General features: G+C 42.3%; 1 protein-coding gene across 1 annotated transcript in view; it reads right to left on the bottom strand.

Moving 5' to 3' along the window:
- The window catches only part of CENPC (centromere protein C), a 219,715-nt gene extending 206,562 nt beyond the window's left edge, over positions 1-13,153 (bottom strand). Inside the window, exon 1 of the mRNA XM_033914837.1 lies at positions 12,693-13,153. Within this exon, the coding sequence (XP_033770728.1) occupies positions 12,693-12,713 (21 nt within the window). The 5' untranslated portion in view covers positions 12,714-13,153. The remainder of the gene's footprint in view (positions 1-12,692) is intronic.
- Between the last annotated feature and the right edge of the window lie 6,152 nt (positions 13,154-19,305).

Genomic DNA, 19,305 nt, shown 5'->3' with positions numbered 1-19,305 from the left:
GAAGTTAGGCTATTTATGAACGAAAAGGGGGAAGACTATCCTCAACTCACCAATATGGCCTGGCTTACCAACCTCATGTTCTTTACAGATTTTACTAACCACTTTAATGTACTAAACAAAAAATTACAAGGCATGGGAAAAACAGCAGAAAGCATGTTTAGTGACATCAAAGCTTTTGAGAGAAAATTGCATGTTTTTGAAAAAGACCTTGAGAGTGGACAGCTAAAATATTTTCCCAACCTAAAAATACATTTGGATAATTCTACAACATTTGTGGACAGTCATAAAAAACACCAGGAAATCCACAAAGCATATTCCACCATTGTAGCCGAAGCAAAGGAGAATTTTAGTAAAAGATTTTCTCAGTTCCTTAAGATGGAGACAACCCTTTCATTTATAACTTCCCCAGAAAAGTCCACATTTGAAGATCTTGATCTTTCCTGCTTACAGTGGTTGGATATTCAAAATTTGGAAATGGAGCTACTGGAATTTCAAGAAAGCTCTATCTGGAAAAGTAAATTCAATGACCTGCGTGCGGCTCTTGAACGTATTGAGTGTGAAAGGGTGACAAATGAAATCACTGCTAGCAGTTCTGAAAATGAAATCCTAAAAGCGTGGAATTCTCTGCCAGACAATTTTAACTCCATGAAAGAACTTGGGATTGCTCTTCTTACTTTGTTTGGGTCATCCTATGCTTGTGAGCAGCTGTTTTCGGCTTTGAAATCATATAAAATCTGATGCTAGAAACAGATTAACGGATGACATGAGTGCTGCATGTGTTGCTCTGAAATTAACGCACTATGAGCCAAGAATTGACAAGTTATCAGCATGCATGCAAAAACAAAAATCACATTAATTTTTTTCAGAGCATGCCCAATGCATATGTTTACATGAAGCAGTGTTTTCAGTTTGCAGTTAAGACACTTTCTAAGTTATTTAAATATTATTTAAAGATGTTATTTAAAAAAGGGACTTTACATGGCCCTGTTGTATTCCAATCTGGAATTTCCAATAAAAACGGTTGGTTTAATTGAAAGCTCTTTTGTTTTCTTTACATCATATTATTAGAAATGTAATGATTTAACTATTTTCTAATTTGATTGTAAATTTTACAAAAAAACATGTATAGACTCTTTGGGAATGCACACCGAGTCTCGACACAGTTAACAGTTTTAAGAAGTTTATCTTTTTTTTTTACTCAGGATACATTTGACATGTTATGTGAATAATACATTTCAAATATATTGTGTAACTGAATCAAATTCTTCCTAAATTCATTAAATTGAATGAAATCATTAAAACATTATAAATTGCCAATAAATTGAAATGAAAACCAAAAGATTGTGAATCAAATTGATTCTCTGACAATACAAAGATTCCAACCTTTAAAAATGATGTTACATAGTTCAGGCAACTTTATAAAGAGTTTTTAGATACTAAAATCTTGTTATTAAGGTTTAATTGACGTTCTGGCACTTTGAGGAAATTCTTTGGTTTTGTGCGGCAGTTTGGGCACTCGGGCTCAAAAAGGTTAGCCATCACTGCACTAGGAGCTCTGCACCAGATGCTTGAAAGGTGAGAATCACGCTCCAGCAGGCTGAAAACATAATTATACTAAGGTCCCACCTTACAAAAGACAATTTAACGGTGAGAGGGCAAGCAGGAAAGAATGAAGATAGGAAAACAATTTGATCGGTCTTGAAATACAGAAAAGTACAGTAACTGACTTTCTTTATCAACTGGAAGAACCGTGAAACTTGGATTGCATGATTATGCTGGACTGGCTTGGAGACCTCTTGTTTGGTAATAAAGATATTTAATAAGGAGTCAGATAAATTGGTAAAAGTCTCCTTCTGCATTGCCGATAAAAACTGGAATACTAACAAGAATTTGACTAATTACATCTGGAAAGAGACCTACAATCAACAAATTGGCCTGATTCTCCAAAAGAGAGTGATCCCTTTTAGCGTGTTTTGCTGATTATAGTGTATGCACGGAGGCTGAAGCAGATCTATTTTCTAGTCCATTGGCCCCCACACCTTCAAGTAAAGAAGAGGATGAATCAGGGGTTTTTTCCTAACTCTAGTTCTGAGTAAAAAGTTATGATCGGTAAATGCCGATCGGTTTCAGTCTCGGGACGAATGCATCAAAAGAAGAAAATTGTATGATCCTGCTGTTTTGCTACTGTTATTTGGATTGAAGTATCATATTACGATCTGCCACATTGAGTAAAAAAGATTAATATGTAGTTCAGAGTCAGACCTTGTGATATAGAAGTATGCACGGTAAAATTTGTTTCCGGAGAAGAGGGAATTGGATTTAAAGGATGAAACCCTACTTTGGAAGTCCACATTTAAGAATAATCCTGAGAACGAATAGGAGAAACTTCCTTAAGGAGATAAGAACAATGAGCAAGTTTCGTTTGGATATTGACAAAAATCTCAGTAAACTGCTATATGCCATACATAGAAGGATAAAGGAATTAACTAAAAATGATAGGATTCTCTCAAATATGGATTAATGGATTTATTAAGTAATGGGGTTTTTAGTTATTAATAAGACAAATTGAATAATATATGTATAGTATTTTATTTGTATATGCTGATTCTATTATATTAATTATATAATATATTTAATTGGATAAATTTTAATTTTTTCTATAAGATTCTATAAGATACATTAAGGGTCTCATAATCAAAAAAAAAAAAGTCTAAAATGTGACCTAAATGGCTACTTGGACGATCAAAATGCAAAAGGTAATATAATGAGATTTCTTCAAAATTGGTAAGGAAAGATTTCTTTTCTCAACAATCTCTATATTATGGAAACTCAAATAAGGCGGGAAGATTATTAGCAAATTATCTTATGGCAAAGAAAAGGACAGAAATTATTGTAATTAAGGATGAGAAAGGAGATACACATTCTCAAATTGGAAATATTTTAAATCAATTTCTAAATTTTTATAAAGACTTATATTCTTCTGAGCCTTATGCTGATAGAGAAAAAGATGGGATAGAGTTTTTGAATTTAATCAATGGACCGAAAGTTCCTGATCATATAAAAAAAAGTTTAGACGAGCCTATATCATTACAAGAATTGCAAAGAGCGTGTGAAGTCTCTTAGAGTTGGATCCGCTCCAGGTGGTGATGGTTTTACGGTAGTTTTATAAATCATTTCAAAATGATTTATTTTGAAGCTCCTATTACCTCATTTGATTTATTTCAAAGCTCCTATTACCTCATTTATTAAATTTATATCAGACTCAACTAACTAAGGGTTGCATTACAGGTACTATGGCAGAATCTAACTATAGTTTTGCCAAAGCCAAATAAAGATTCCACTTTGGTTTCAAATTACAGGCCTCTCTCTTTAATCAATGTAGATGGAAAACTTTTAGCTAAGACATTGGCTTTACGCTTGGCTAAGGCTCTCCCTTTTATTATTGATATGCACCAAACTGGATTTGTTGCTAAGAGACATTCATCTAATAACACCAGATTGGCTTTTCATATGTTAAATTTAACAAAAGCCTTGAAAGACCCAGCTTTTTCGGTGTCTTTGGATGCAGAGTAAGCCTTTGATCGGGTGGAATGGACCTTCATGTATCAAGAATTAGAATGGTTTGGCATAGGTTCTGGATTTATACAAATGATTCAAACATTGTATAGCTCCCCTGCTGCTAGATTATATATTAACAATAATTTCTCAGAACGTTTTAATTTGCAGAGGGGGGTTAGACAAGGCTGTCCCTTATATCCTTTGCTTTTTGATATTGTTTTAGAACCCTTGTTATTAGCTATTCAGCAAGTGAAGGAGATACAGGGTATTCCTTATTCAGATCGGGAATACAAGGTTTCTGCATATGCAGATGATATACTGCTTCATTTGAGAAATCCAGAAACAACCATTCCATGCTTACTTGAATTGATAGAGAAATTTGGAAAATTTTCAGGATATAAGATAAACTGGAGCAAATCAGAAGTTCTTCCACTTAATGTGCATTGTACAAAAGCTTGTTTGATTCATTCCCCTTTGTATAGAAGGAGGATGGTTTAAAATATTTAGGTATTTGGATTAAAAATACTGTACGCTGGAAGACACAATGAAAGAGAATGAAAAATTTTTATTACAGAAGGTAACAGTCTCACGTTGGTGAGTCTCACGTCGGTCCCTGGGAAGATGGTTAAGGCGCTGATCAAGGATAGCGTAACCCGGCACTTAGACACACACAACCTGATGAGAGCCAGTCAACATGGATTCAGGAAAGGGAAGTCATGCTTGACGAACCTACATCAATTTTTTGAGACAGTGAACAGACAAACTGATAATGGAGAACCGGTGGATATTATATACTTAGATTTTCAGAAAGCGTTCAACAAGGTTCCACATGTAAGACTCCTCAGGAAACTGCAAAGCCATGGAATAGAAGGAGATATACTAAGATGGATAGGCAAATGGCTAGAGAACAGAAGGCAGAGAGTGGGCATAAATGGGAAGTTCTCAGTCTGGGAGAATGTGACTAGCGGTGTTCCCCAGGGCTCGGTACTTGGGCCCCTCTTATTTAATATTTTCATCAACGACTTAGAGCAGTGTTTTTCAACCTTTTTTAGGCAAAGGCACACTTGTTTCATGAAAAAAATCACGAGGCACACCACCATTAGAAAATGTTAAAAAAATTTAACTCTGTGCCTATATTGACTATATATAAAGTAATTCTCTTGAATAGGAATCAAATAAACACAAAGAAAGTATTTTATAATGCTGCCACCGCCAACAACACCGTTGGCGGCAGTGGCACTCAAGTGGCTAAAGAGCCGCAGTTTGCCGGCCTAGAGACAACACTGGAGGATGGCCAGCTGTGCAACCCCTTGGGACGTAAACCCGGGGTGGGGCAGACCGCCCCCCCCCTGGTATGCCACTATCTGTACCTCACTCCCTCCCTATGACCAAAAATTCTCCTTTCTTCTATTCCCCGTGTACACAACCATCTCTTTCCCTCCCTTCCTCTCTCCAAAGTCCATGCCTTCTGTGTCCAAACACTCATTCCCTCCCCCACCTCAGCATCTCTTTCCCTCCCTTCCTCTCTCCCAAGTCAATTTCTTCTGTGTCCAAAAACGCATTCCCTCCCCCACCTCAGCATCTCTTTCCCTCCCTTCCTCTCTCCCAAGTCCATTTCTTCTGTGTCCAAAAACGCATTCCCTCCCCCACCTCAGCATCTTTCCCTCCCTTCCTCTCTCCCAAGTCCATTTCTTCTGTGTCCAAAAACGCATTCCCTCCCCCACCTCAGCATCTCTTTCCCTCCCTTCCTCTCTCCCAAGTCCATTTCTTCTGTGTCCAAAAACGCATTCCCTCCCCCACCTCAGCATCTCTTTCCCTCCCTTCCTCTCTCCCAAGTCCATTTCTTCTGTGTCCAAAAACGCATTCCCTCCCCCACCTCAGCATCTCTTTCCCTCCCTTCCTCTCTCCCAAGTCCATTTCTTCTGTGTCCAAAAACGCATTCCCTCCCCCACCTCAGCATCTCTTTCCCTCCCTTCCTCTCTCCCAAGTTCATGCCTTGTGTCCAAAACGCACTCCCTCCCCCCTTTTGTGTTCCGTGTTTGCCTCCCAGCCCATCTTTGCAACTTTCTCAGCAAAACGAAGCTCAAGCCGCGAGGCTTGTCTTCTGCTTCCTGTCTGCCCTGCCGCACACAAATAGCCGAACGGAAGTATTCTCCGACGTCAGCGCTGACGTCGGAGAGCAGGCTTTGCTTAAGCCCTCCCTCCGACGTCAGCGCTGACATCGGGGAACGCTTGCGATCGGCTATATGTTAGCTGCAGGGCAGGCAGGAACAGAAGACGAGCCTCGCGGCTCGAGATGTATTGAACTCCGCGGGTCCCCCATCCAGCTCTCTCCTGTCCACGTGGGGCGGACCGCCCCTCTCCCTACACTGGTGGTACTGCCCTGATGGCGGCCCTGACCGTACGGCACACCAGGCAACATCTCGCGGCACACTAGTGTGCCGCGGAACAGCGGTTGAAAAACACTGACTTAGAGGATGGAACATCCAGTGATATCATCAAGTTTGCAGATGACACAGAGCTATGCCGGGCAATCAAATTGCAGAAGAACAGTAAGGAACTCCAGAGCGACTTGAGCCAATTGGAGAATTGGGCAGATAAATGGCAGATGAAGTTTAATGTGGAAAAATGCAAAGTGATGCACTTAGGCAGAAAAAATAAGGAACACAAGTATAGTATGTCAGGTGCAACTCTGGGAAAAACCAAACAGGAAAGGGACCTGGACGTATTAATCGATAGGACCCTGAAGCCATCGGTGCAATGTGCGGCGGCAGCAAAGAACGCGAATAGAATGCTAGGCATGATAAAGGGAATCACGAGTAGATTGGAGAAAGTAATAATGTCATTTTATAGAGCGATGGTCAGACCACACTTGGAATACTGCGTCCAATATTGGTCTCCATACCTAAAGAAGGATATAAAAATGCTCGAGAGGGTGCAGAGACAAGCAACAAAGCTAATAAAGGGCATGGAGAACTTGGAATACGAGGAATGACTTAAGAGACAGGGATTGTTCTCCCTTGAGGAGACTGTGAGTGGATATGATCGAGACTTTCAAAATACTGAAAAGAATCGACAAAATAGAGCAGGAAAAAAATTATTTACAATGTCCAATTTGACACGGACAAGAGGACATGGACTGAAGCTAAGGGGGGACAAGTTCAGGACAACTATCAGGAAGTTCTGCTTCATGCAACGAGTGGTGGACACCTGGAATGCTCTCCCAGAAGAGGTAATTGCGGAATCCACCGTTCTAGGATTTAAGGGTAAGCTAGATGCACATCTCCTTATGAGAAGCTTAGAGTGATATGGGGACTAAAACTATGCCAGGGTACACCTGGCAGGGCCTCTACGTGTGCAGATCGCTGGACATGCTCAGATGCTCAAGGCCCAGCCGGGGAGAAGGCCGATTTTCAAGAGTGCCCAGATGAGGGTAAGAAGCGGCGGGGGGGGTGCCCAATCGTGGCGGGGGGGGGGGTCAGATCATGGCGGGGGGTGCCCAATCGTGGCAGGGGGGTTGGATCGTGGCGGGGGGTGCTGGTTCAAGGCAGGGGGGGTGCCGGATCGCAGGGGGGGTGCCGGATTGCAGGGGGGGGTGCTCGTAAATCGAGCCATGCTCAGTTTCCGAGGCACCGATTTTGCAAATGTTTTGCTCGTCTTGCAAAACACTCGCAAACCGGTGCACTCGTAAACCGAGGTACCACTGTATATTTTTTTTAAAAGAAATGGCTGTCCCCTCTGCCAGCTCTCAGCTGATTGGGACTCCAGAGCTACCATTAGCTGGGCAGAGGGGAAGAACATCACAGTAGGGTTTGCATTTTTTTCGGAGGGAGAGGGGAGCTGCTGTGCACACACACACACCAGCTACTAGCAGCTTCATGCATCACAAGAAGTGTGTATTAAAATACTAATGAGCTCCTTGTAATGCATTTGCAGACAGTTTTTGGTGGCTACTACAAGGATCAATAACAGTCCCCAAGTACCCTAATAAGCACCAAGAGGAGAGCTTCCGTGACAGCCTGCTTTAATGAGGCTTACCAACAGGAAAGCTTTTGAGCATAGGGATCATTATTTGGGAAACATTTTTTTCTGCATCGCTATGCCACCCCACCAAGCAAGATGACTACTACTTCTAATTTCTATAGCGCTAATAGGCATACACAGTGCTTTATATCAAAACATATTTATTTTATTTTAAAAAAAAAAGTTATAAACCGCTTAAAATCTAGGCAGTGTACAGAACATATATAATGTTAAAAACAAACAGTACACAAAGCAAACATCAACTAAATCTAACATATTACAGGTAGTTCTAGACATCTTCAACATCTCTCAACCCTAGAGAGCATAACTGAACATCATGAAAAGCAATGGCCAACCTATAAAGCAGTGGTCTAACTCAAACCCTTTGCAGGACCACATTTTGGATTTGCAGATACTTGGAGGACCTCAGAAAAAATAGTTAATGTCTTATTAAAGAAATGACAATTTTGCATGAGGTAAAACTCTTTATAGTTTATAAATCTTTCCTTTTGGATAAGTCTTAATAATAATATTGTCATTTATAGCTAAAGAGACATATGATCAAGAAACTGTTTTCTTTTACTTTTGTACCTGGCGGGCCGTGGCCCCCGAGCCATGAGTTTGAGACCACTGCTTTAAAGGCATCTACAAATAAATGTGTCTTTAGTTGTTTCTTAAACCACATAGGATTTTCACACAGAAGAGAGAGAGTCCTTGCTGAAAAGAGTTTACTCTAGTCAAGAGCCAAACACAGTAGGTCAGGGGTGCCCAATACGTCGATCGCGATCAACCAGTCGATCGCTCAGGTAACCCCAGTCGATCACGGAACTAGGCGGGGGATGGAGCTTAGCGCACTACAGGAGACAGAAGCACCTGTTTTGGTAAGAGCCGAGGACTTAGTGCTGCCTGATTCGAATCGATTCACACCAGGTGAATCGATACGATTTAACACCCCCCCCCCCCCCGCCAAAAAAAAAAAAAAAAATTGGCCTCCCAATTCAGTGACTGACCCTCCCCCCTCACCCCCTAAAGCAGGATCAGCAGCACTACCTCTTGCTGACCGGTTGCCGCCACTCCTTCTTTAGAGGGGGAAGGTCAGTCGGGAAGTGCTGTGGTGTCCAGTTTTCTCCCTGGCCTCCCGCACATCCCTTTACCTAATTTTAGCAGGGAGCAGCCTGTAGAGAGGATGGCCAGTACTTTAGCAATCCTTGCAGGTTGCCATAGGCCTCAGGAGCTGTCTTCCTTCTGCCGCGATCCTGCCTCTGACTCAGAGGAGGGGCAGGTCCACGGCAGAAGGAAGTCAGTTCCTGAGGACTATGGCAACCTGCAAGGATTGCTAAAGTACTGGCGATCCTCTCTGCTGGCTGCTCCCTGCTAAAATTAGGTAAAGGGATGCGCGGGAGGCCAGGAAGGAACACACAGGCCTTCCAGGAGGGGGTGTAGTCCTTCCGGGGGGGCAGGCCTTCAGGGGTCGTGGTGCAGGCCTCTGGGAGGGACAGGCAGGCCTTCAGGAGTGGGGTGCAGGACTTCAGAGGGGACAGGCAGGACTTCAGGGGTGGGGTGCAGACCTTCAGGGGGGACGGTGCAGGCCTTCAGGGGAAGAGGGCCCTGGTATAGAAGGGAGAGAGCAAGGGAAGGGGAGTTTAAAGAGACATGCATATGCCGGACTTTGGGGGGAAGAAATAATGGGTCTAAAAACAGAGGAGTGGGAGAGAGATGGTGGACAATGGGATTTAGGGAGGAAAAGAACAGAAAGGGAGACAAGTTGGACACAAGGGATGGTGTGGAGGGGGGATGGTGTGGAGGGGGGATAGAGATACTGGATAGGAGGGTAGTTGGGAAAAGAAAGGGAGAGATGGTGGACCCTGGGGTGGTGGGGAAGGAGGGAGAGATGCTGAATGAAAGGGTAGTTGAGAAAAGGTGGATCTTTGGATGGAGATGAAAAAAAGGAAAGATGCCAGACTTTCAGGGGAGGGAAGGGAAACGGAAGGGGAGAACAGACATAGAAGATGGATGGTTAGCACGGAGAAAGAAGAAAGGAGACCCTGGCAAGCAAGTTATCAGAAGACAACCAGAGCCGGGGACCAACAAGATTTGAATAATGACCAGACAACAAAGGTAGGAAAAATTATTTTATTTTCAATTTAGTGATCAAAATGTGATCATTTTGAGAATTTATATATGATGTCTATATTTTGCACTATGGGTAAGGTGGCCATACGTCCTGTTTTGAACGGGACAGTCCCGTTTTTGGATCCCATGTCCCGTTGTCCCCACACACAGCTTCGGGACGCTGAAATGTCCCGTTTTCAGGGACAGCGTCCCAAAGCTGTGCGCGGGGACAACGGGACAGGCAATCGATTCCTGTCCCTCCCTGTCACGCAAAAAAAAAAAAAAAAAGCCTCCTTTACTGGCCTCTTGCAGCCCTAGAGGGAGGAAGAGAAGGGCAAAGACGAGGGCTGAGTAACGCAGTCTTCAATCCCTTTCAGTAATGATTTGGTCAGAACGGTTCCTGGGGCGGGGAGAGTCATAGAAGGGTCCGCCCTCTAGCACTGATTGAGGAGAAGAGAAAAGAAGGCGTCACTCTCAGTTCCTTCTGCTACTCTTAGCTAGAGTGGGAGGAGGAGCCAGGACAGGACATGCAGCTGGGAAGATGGGCGCCCAATTTATCCCCCCCATCCGCTGCCACAGCTTTTCTCCTTCTTACCTCCCTGCTGCTGCTGGTAATTGCCGCCCAGAAGCCTTCTTCCCAACGTCAGTTCTGACGTCTGAGAGGACGTTCCGGGCCAGCCAGGCAGTGATTGGCTGGCCCAGAACGTCCTCTCCAACGTCAGGAAGAAGGCTTCTGGATGGCGATTGCCAGCAGCAGCAGCAGGGAGGTAAGAAGGAGAGCAGGGGAGGTGGACGTTAAAACTTAAAAATTTGTTGTGCAGTGTAATAAGTCCTGACAGCCAAACAAGCTTAAAGAACCACCAGCACACTTTAACCTGCATTGTAATAGCACTTTTGTGTAATGATCATGATTATTACTGAGTTTAATTATGAAAATCTTGTTGGAGGAAAACAGGTTCAAGGCAGATTGCAAAACAACCAAATAAGACAGAAAAAGACTGAAATTAACCTAATAAAAATTCTTAAATAAACAAGTTTTCAGCTCCTTTCGAAAAGGTATGTAGGAAGTAACCTTTTCAATACTAGTAGCAATGCAGGCCAAATTTGAACTGCCTGCCAGATAAAAGATTTTCCCCAAAATTTCTTATATTGTATACTGGAAGAAGAATAAAAACTAGTAGTCTGGATAATCCCGCTGAAGAGATACTAGGATGGAGAGGAAAAGAAAACAAACATCAAATAGCTTGAGAATCAGACAGGCTAATGTAAAAGAAATACACGCCTAAAAAGACAAACAATGCAAAGAGGGCATCACCCTATCAAACTTAAAGCAAATTTAGCTACAACATTCTGGGACATCTGAAATTTTGGAAATTAACTGATCAGAAAGGGAACAATATAATCCATCACAGTAATCTAGGTGAGATAGAATAAGTGCTTGGACCAAAATAAGAACATAAGAATATCCTTACTGGGTCAGACCAATGGTCCATCAAGCCCAGTAGCCTGTTCAATCCACGTCTCTAGTACCCAGCAAAAACCCAAAGAGTAGCAACATTCCATGCTACTGATCCAGCGCAAGCAGTGGCTTCCCCCATATCTTTCTCAATAACAGACTATGGACTTTTCCTCCAGGAAATTGTCCAAACCTTTCTTAATAAAATATTTCTCAGCAAAAAGAGAGTGCTAGTAGGCCTTTCTACATGAGAAGTAGAGGCAAAGGAGGGGTTAAATCAGGCGCTGGAGGGAGGCTTTTTTTTTTTCGCGGCAGGGAGGGAAGGAGTTAGGCTGGCTTCAGGGGTAGGGGTGGGACAAAGTCTGGAAGGCAGTGAGGGGGACATGGGAAGGAGGTACTGGGGGCACTAAGGAAGGAGGCACTGGGGGCTCTAAGGACATGGGAATGAGGCACTGGGGGCCCTAAGGACATGGGAAGGAGGCACTGAGGGCCCTAAGGACATGGGAAAGAGGCACTGGGGGCACCAAGGACATAGGAAGAAAAGAGGGAGGGAATAGAAAGGGACAATTGTTGGGCCTGAGTGCAGAAAGAAATGAAAGAAAGGATACACAGTCAAAAGGAAACGAAACCAGAGACTCATGAAATCACCAGACAGCAAAGGTAGGAAAAATGATTTTATTTTCAATTTAGTGATCAAAACGTGTCAGTTTTGAGAATTTATATCTGCTGTCTATATTTTGCACTATTTTTGTCTTTTTTTATATAGTTACTGAGGGGACATTGCATATTTTAAAGTCATCTGCCATGACATCTTTGAAACCCCTCCCCCCAATATAAATGATAATTAACATTTTCTATGCGTATAGTGTGCTTTGTAGTTTTTTAAAATTTTATGGTTACCATTATGAATTAATAAGATATTATGTGTACATGAAAAATGAATGGAAGAAATTGGGGCGAGGCTAGGGCAGGGTTGGGGCGGGACTCAGGTGGGATTAGGGCGGGGCTAGGGCAGGATTGGGGGCGGGACTGACAATTAATAAATGTCCCCTTTTGATGGAAAAAAAAATAAATGGTCACCTTAACTATGGGCCCCTTTTACTAAACCGCAATAACTGTTTTTAGCACAGGGAGCCTATGAGCATCGAGAGCAGCGCAGGGCATTCAGCGCAACTATCACGGTTTAGTAATAAGGGAGGGGGTATATTTGTCTATTTTTGTATAGTTGTTACTGAAGTGACATTGCATTAAGTCATCTGCCTTGACCGCTTTGAAAAATCCCCAGAATATAAATGGTAGTTAACATTTTCTCGTACAGAGTGCTTTGTGTTTTTGTTGGGTTTTTTTTAATTTATTGTTGGTAGATCATTGTGACTTGGTCATTTTAAAAGTAGCTGGCAAGCCCCCCCAAAAAAGTGTGAGCACCCCTGCAGTAGGGGAACGCCTCGCCAAGCAAACGCCAATGGAGGAGGAGGAAAATGGAGAAAGGGGAGGTAAACGCCCACCAAAGCGCGCCTCCAATAACCCCCAGCGAAAGACTCACCTTCTCGAGCTTCAGCGGCATCGTGGGCACCGCTCCGCTGTGACCTAGAAGGGGAAAGAAAAGGGGGGGGCAACCCTCCCCAGCGCCCTTAGCCAGGCAGAGAAGGAGCCGGCGCGGAAAAGTCTTTATTTTTCAAAAAGTGACCAATGAGACGAGTTCGTGCGCCCTTTCCCCTGTAACATCAACCATAGCCGCCCGTGTACGTCGTCCCTCATCACCGAACTCGCTCACATTCTTCTTTTTTGCAACTCTCCCCGAGCGCAGAAACCTGTCAATCGTATCCCCAAACCGCCCTATACCGAGCAAAAAGACGCTCCTCTGTGCTCTTTAAATCCCGCGCCAAAATAACAGACTCTCGCTGCGCCGCAGCGCCCAACTTTCTTTTCCGATTTGAGTGGCTTTCCGCCGCGCATGCCTGCCGAGCGCTTCCCCCGCGTTTGATTGGCGGAGAGACGAGGGGAAAGGGAGGCGTTACCGGAAAAGAACGAAAACACGAAGGGCCGTTCGAGCGAAGCGGAGAGATTCGAGAGCTCTCGTAATGAGAAGCGTTGTCGCCAGTCGACTAGACTTTTTTTTCGAAGGGTGGTTGTGGTGTCGCTGTTCCCAGACTGTTTGGTCATTTTTCAAGCCTCATTCCGGGACTAAGTAAAAAAATATATCGTGGCAAGAAATAGTACCAAAATGTACAAATAGGGTGTGAAAATACTCTCTCTCTCTATAAATACACTACCCACAAAATACAACAGAGCATAAAGCACGAAGAGCTGTTATTGATAGATTTCTATTATATTTTGTAGGTAGTGGGGGGGAGGGTTGCTATATATATCATTCTGGAACTCGGCATTTTTCTTTGTATTTCAACTTTTATTTTGGTTTTGGGGCTCCGGTAGCTTTTTTCGGTGCCCCGACCTACTTTCTGGTAGGTGAAAACGCTGTACTGCCGGCTGACTATCGGGGGCGGGGTAGGTTAAATAACGAACGTTACTGATGCAGAGATCTGATTCTGAAATTTACTTTCAGGTTGGTCTGCTGTGTGGCATCTGATCTTATGCTTAATGCTTGCAGCCAAGGATCCGCTCTTTACCTTCTTCCAAAATTCTGATACTCTTGGGAAGACTGGCTGCTGACCCCTTGTGTGCACGTCTTTTGTTAAAGTTGGTCCAAGAGCATGATCCAACCCTAAGGTACTGAATTAAAAACAAAAAACTAACACTCTACCACAAGCAATGATATGGCTGCCTTGTCTGTCCTCCAATCCTGTGGCTGTTGTGCTCTCTAGTTGGAAATCAAGTTATTGAGTTGTAGTCCGCCCATAGACACAGTTATCTGAGCAGTTCACACTAACCAGATACTCTTATTTTCCCTGTCTGTCATGGCAGGCTCACAGTCTATGGGCCTCAAAGCTGATTACTGGGATAAGAACATAAGAGTTGCCGCTGCTGGGTCAGACCAGTGATCCATTGTGCCCAGCAGTCCGCTCCTGCGGCGGCCCTTAGGTCAAAGACCAGTGCCCTAACCGAGACTAGGTTACCTGCGTACTTTCTGGTTCAGCAGGAACTTGTCTAACTTTATCTTGAATCCCTGGAGGGTGTTTTCTCCTATAACAGCCTCTGGAAGAGCGTTCCAGTTTTCCACTACTCTCTGGGTGAAAAAGAACTTCCTTACGTTTGTACGGAATCTATCTCCTTTTAACTTTAGAGAGTCCCCTCTCATTCTCTCTACCTTAGAGAGGGTGAACAACCTTTCTCTATCAACTAAGTCTATTCCCTTCAGTATCTTGAATGTTTCAATCATGTCCCCTCTCAGTCTCCGCTTTTCAATGGAGAAGAGGCGTGGATGTTATTTTAAAATACCATCGTGGAAGAGGAAACAAGAGCCGGCATGGTTAAAAGGTGAAGTGAAAGAGGCTATTAGAGCCAAAAAAAACTTCCTTTAAAGAATGGAAACAGGATTTGAATGAAGAAAATAAGAAAAGACACAAGCACTGGCAAGTTAGATGCAAAGCATTAATAAAGAAAGCTAAGAGAGAATATGAAGAGAAACTTGCTAAAGAGGCAAAAAGTGATCTTTTTTTAGGTACATCAGAAGCAGAAAACCAGTGAAGGAATCCATGGGACCATTGGATGATCAAGGAGCAAAACGGGTGCTCAGGAGGATAAGGCCATAGCGGAGAGACTGAATGAATTCTTTGGTTCGGTCTTTACGGAAGAAGATGTAAGAGATCTTCCTGAACCAGAAATGGTTTTCAAGGGTGATGATGCGGAGGAACTGAAAGAAATCTCAGTGAATCTGCAAGATGTACTAATCAAAATTGAGAAGTTAAAAAGTGATAAATCACCTGGACCAGATGGTATACATCCCAGGGTACTAAAAGAACTCAAACATGAAATTGCTGACCTGCAACCTGTTGCTAAAATCGTCTGTAGTACCTGAAGATTGGAGGGTGGCCCAATTGTACACAGATTTTTAAAAAAGGTTCCAGGGAAGATCCGGAAAATTGCAGACCGCTAAGCCTGACTTCAGTACCAGGCAAAATGGTGGAAACAATTATAAAAAATAAAATTGTGGAACATGTAGACAAACATGATTTAATGAGACAGAGTCAGCACGGGTTCAGCTGAGGGAGATCTTGCCTCACCAATTTGCTTGACTTCTTTGAAGGTGTGGATAAAGGTGAGCCAGTTGATGTAGTGTATCTAGATTTTAAGAAAGCTTGTAACAGAGTTCCTCATGAGAAGCTCCTGAGAAAATTAAAGAGTCATGGGATAGGTGGCAAAGTTCAGTTGTGGATTAGAAATTGGTTATCATACAGAAAACAGAGGGTAGGTTTAAATGATCATTTTTCGCAATGGAGAGAGTAAACAGTGGCATGCCACAGGGATCTGTATTGGGACCGGTGGTATTTAACTTATTTATAGATGATCTGGAAATTGGAATGACGAGTGAAGTGATTAAGGGCTCCTTTTACAAAGATGCGCTAGCGTTTTTAGCGCACGCACAAGATTAGTGCACTAGCCGAAAAATTACCGCCTGCTTAAAAAGAGGCGGTGGCGGCTAGCACGCGAGGCATTTTAGCACGCACTAAAACCACTAGAGCACCTTTGTAAAAGGAGCCCTAAATTTGCAGATGACACTAAACTGTTCAGAGTTCTTAAAATGCATACAAATTGTGAAAAATTACATGCAGACCTTAGGAAATTGGAAGTCTGTGTGTTCAAGTGGCAAATGAAATTTAATGTGGACAAATGTAAAGTGATGCACATTAGGAAGAATAACCCAAATCACAGTTACCAAATGCTAGGGTCCACCTTGGGAGTTAGCACCCAAGAAAAGGATCTGGGTGTCATTGTAGACAATACTTCCACCTAATGTGTGATAGCGGCTAAAAAAGCAAACAAGGTGCTAGGAATTATTTTTAAAAGGGATGGTTAGCGGGACTAAGAATGTTATAATGCCTATGTATCACTCTATAGTGCGACCTAACCTGGAGTTCTGTGTTCAATTCTGATCGCCTTATCTCAAGAAAGATATAGCGGCACTAAAAAAGGTTCAAAGAAGAGCAGCCAAGATGGGGATGGAACTCCACTTGTATGAGGAAAGACTAAAAAGGTTAGGGCTCTTCAGCTTTGAAAAGAGATGGCTGAGGGAAGATTTGATTGAAGTGTACAAAATCCTGAGTGGAATAGAATGGGTACAAGTGGATTGATTTTTCACTTTGTCAAAATTTACCAAGACTGGGGGGCATTTGATGAAGTTATAGGGAAATACTTTTAAAACCAATAGGAGGAAATATTTTTTCATTCAGATAATAGTTAAAGTCTGGAACACATTGCCAGAGGTTGTGGTAAGAGCGAATAGCGCGTAGCTGGTTTTAAGAAAGGTTTGGACAATTTCATAGTGTTATTGAGAAAAGTCCATAGTGTTATTGAGAGACATGGGGGAAGCCACTGCTTGCCCTGGATCGGTAGCATGGAATGTTGCTACTCTTTGGGTTTTTGCCAACCCAGATACTAGTGACCTGGATTGGCCACCGTGAGAACGGGCTACTGGGCTTGATGAACCTTTGGTCTGACCCAGTAAGGCTATTCTTAAGTTCTGATGTTAATTGCTCTATTAGCATGTGACCATTAAATACCGCTTAAGAACTAAACAGTTCACATGAGTTAAAACAAACTTAATTTAATAATTATGACAAACTAAAATCTTAAAATCAACAAGGGAGAACTATCTTTTCTTTTCCAAAGAACTGTTAAGTCTTAAGAATGCAGTGACAAATAATTGGGTGTTTAGCTGTTTCTTGAATTGAAACAATACATTGTCGCAACTGACTCACCAAAGCATTTCACATCTTAACACCAGCTTTTCAGAATGTCATTGCTCTGGTGTCTGCATAGTAACCTTGCTTCCTTCAAGTTTTATTAAAATTTGATGTGTACGCAATGTCAAATATTTCAAAGCGTATTACAGATTACCAAATAATATATACATACAAAATTCAGGAAAAGGAGGGTGAATTACAATCATTAAAGTAGAAAGAGAACATATATGGGTAACACATTAGGGGGGGCAAAGAGTGAAAAAGGAAGATTAAATAAATAAAAAAAAAGAAGAATAAAAGGAAGATTAAGTCCTATAAGAAGGACTAATTAGAATTAATTGATTGGGATATAAGGTTTCATACATAAACTGGTTGTTTTGTCTATGCCTCAAATGCATCCTTATAAAGGAAACTTTTTAGAAAGCCTTTAAATTTTTCTAACGAGGTTTCCCAACGTAGATAATTTGGTAAGTTGTTCCAGAGCTGAGGAGCTATGACTGAAAAAATAGTAGATCTTCTAGTACCTATGACTTTTATTTTTTTATTTATTCAATTTTTCTATACCGTTCTCCCAGGGGAGTTCAGAATGGTTTACATGAATTTATTCAGGTACTCAACATTTTTCCCTGTCTGTCCCGGCGGGCTCACAATCTATCTAATGTGCCTGGGGCAATGGGGGGATTAAGTGACTTGCCCAGGGTCACAAGGAGCAGCATGGGTTTGAACCCACAAGAGAAGTTAGGAGAGTTCTGAAGGTATCCACCAGCAGCATTGTAAGTTTGTTTTGAATTTCACCAATTTTTTACATAGTAAAATGGAATTTCTCATCTTTTTTGTTAGAATGAAGCTCTTCTCAGTAAATGTTAACCAGTTTAAGCAGGTTCTCTGAAGAAGCCGTCTTGGCGAAACGCGTCAGACCCCCGCTTCAGCAAGATATTTTCTTTCCTGGATTCAATTCATCAATGAGTTAAGTTGAAGTTTATATATTGAGAACGATTGCAAATCCATTAAAAAGTTTACTTATGAACAACTATACATATTTTTGAAATAAGTTTTACATCATATGAAACATCTTTATACAAATTCAAGATGGATCTATGATAGACACGCTGAAACACATTTTAGGGTTTATCCCTGGTTGTGATTTCCATACTAACTTACGGTTCTGAGCTCCTTTAGTAAGCTTATAAAGTGTTCTTATGATTGTAGTGTTCCTCTTTTGTTTTTGTGGTAAGGACTTTATTCAAGAGACAGAGTGGGGAATTTTAGAAGTTGTCTAGTTGAGGCAGGTTGGAGACAGTCAAAAGATGCTGATCTGTTGATCTGAGTGTCCTAACTGGAGTAGATGGTATATAAGTAGACGGTCAAAAAATAATGGTGTATTTGATAGTCGGATTTTAACGGTCAATAATACAGTTTTATAAGTGATTCTATAAGAACGTCACGCCAATTTTCAAAAAGGGATCAAGAGGAGAACCGGGCAACTACAGACCTGTGAGCCTTACGTCTGTCCCTGGAAAGATGGTTGAAGCACTGATCAAGGATAGCATAGTCCGGCACTTAGATATACACGAATTGCTGAAACCCAGTCAACATGGGTTCAGGAAAGGGAAATCATGTTTAACGAATTTGCTTCAATTTTTTGAGACCGTGAACAAGCAAATTGATAGTGGAATGCCGGTGGACATAATATATTTGGACTTCCAGAAGGCATTCGACAAAGTTCCGCATGAAAGACTTCTCAGGAAACTACAATGCCATGGAATAGAGGGAGATATACACAGGTGGATAGGCAAATGGCTGGAAAACAGGAAGCAGAGAGTGGGCATAAATGGGAAGTTCTCAGACTGGGAGAAAGTGACTAGTGGTGTGCCCCAGGGCTCGGTACTTGGGCCGATCCTATTTAACATTTATATCAATGACCTTGAAGACGGAATATCCAGTGAGATCATTAAGTTTGCAGACGACACAAAGCTATGCCGGACAATCAGAACGCAGAAAGATAGCGAAGAACTCCAGAGCAACTTGTATCAGTTAGAGAAATGGGCAGAGCAATGGCAGATGAAGTTCAACGTGGAGAAATGCAAAGTAATGCATTTAGGCAGTAAGAATAAGGAACACGAGTATAGAATGTCAGGAGCAACTCTGGGTAAGAGCGAACAAGAAAGGGACCTGGGTGTACTGATAGATAGGACCCTGAAGCCGTCGGCACAATGCGCGGCAGCGGCAAAGAAAGCGAACAGAATGTTAGGAATGATAAAGAAAGGAATCATGAGCAGATCGGAGAAAGTCATA

This window comes from Geotrypetes seraphini, chromosome 1 (assembly GCF_902459505.1).
Source record: "Geotrypetes seraphini chromosome 1, aGeoSer1.1, whole genome shotgun sequence".
Taxonomy (NCBI): Eukaryota; Metazoa; Chordata; class Amphibia; order Gymnophiona; family Dermophiidae; genus Geotrypetes; species Geotrypetes seraphini.
Note: the sequence above shows the minus strand (reverse complement) of the source record. Positions and strands in the feature narration are given on the sequence as shown.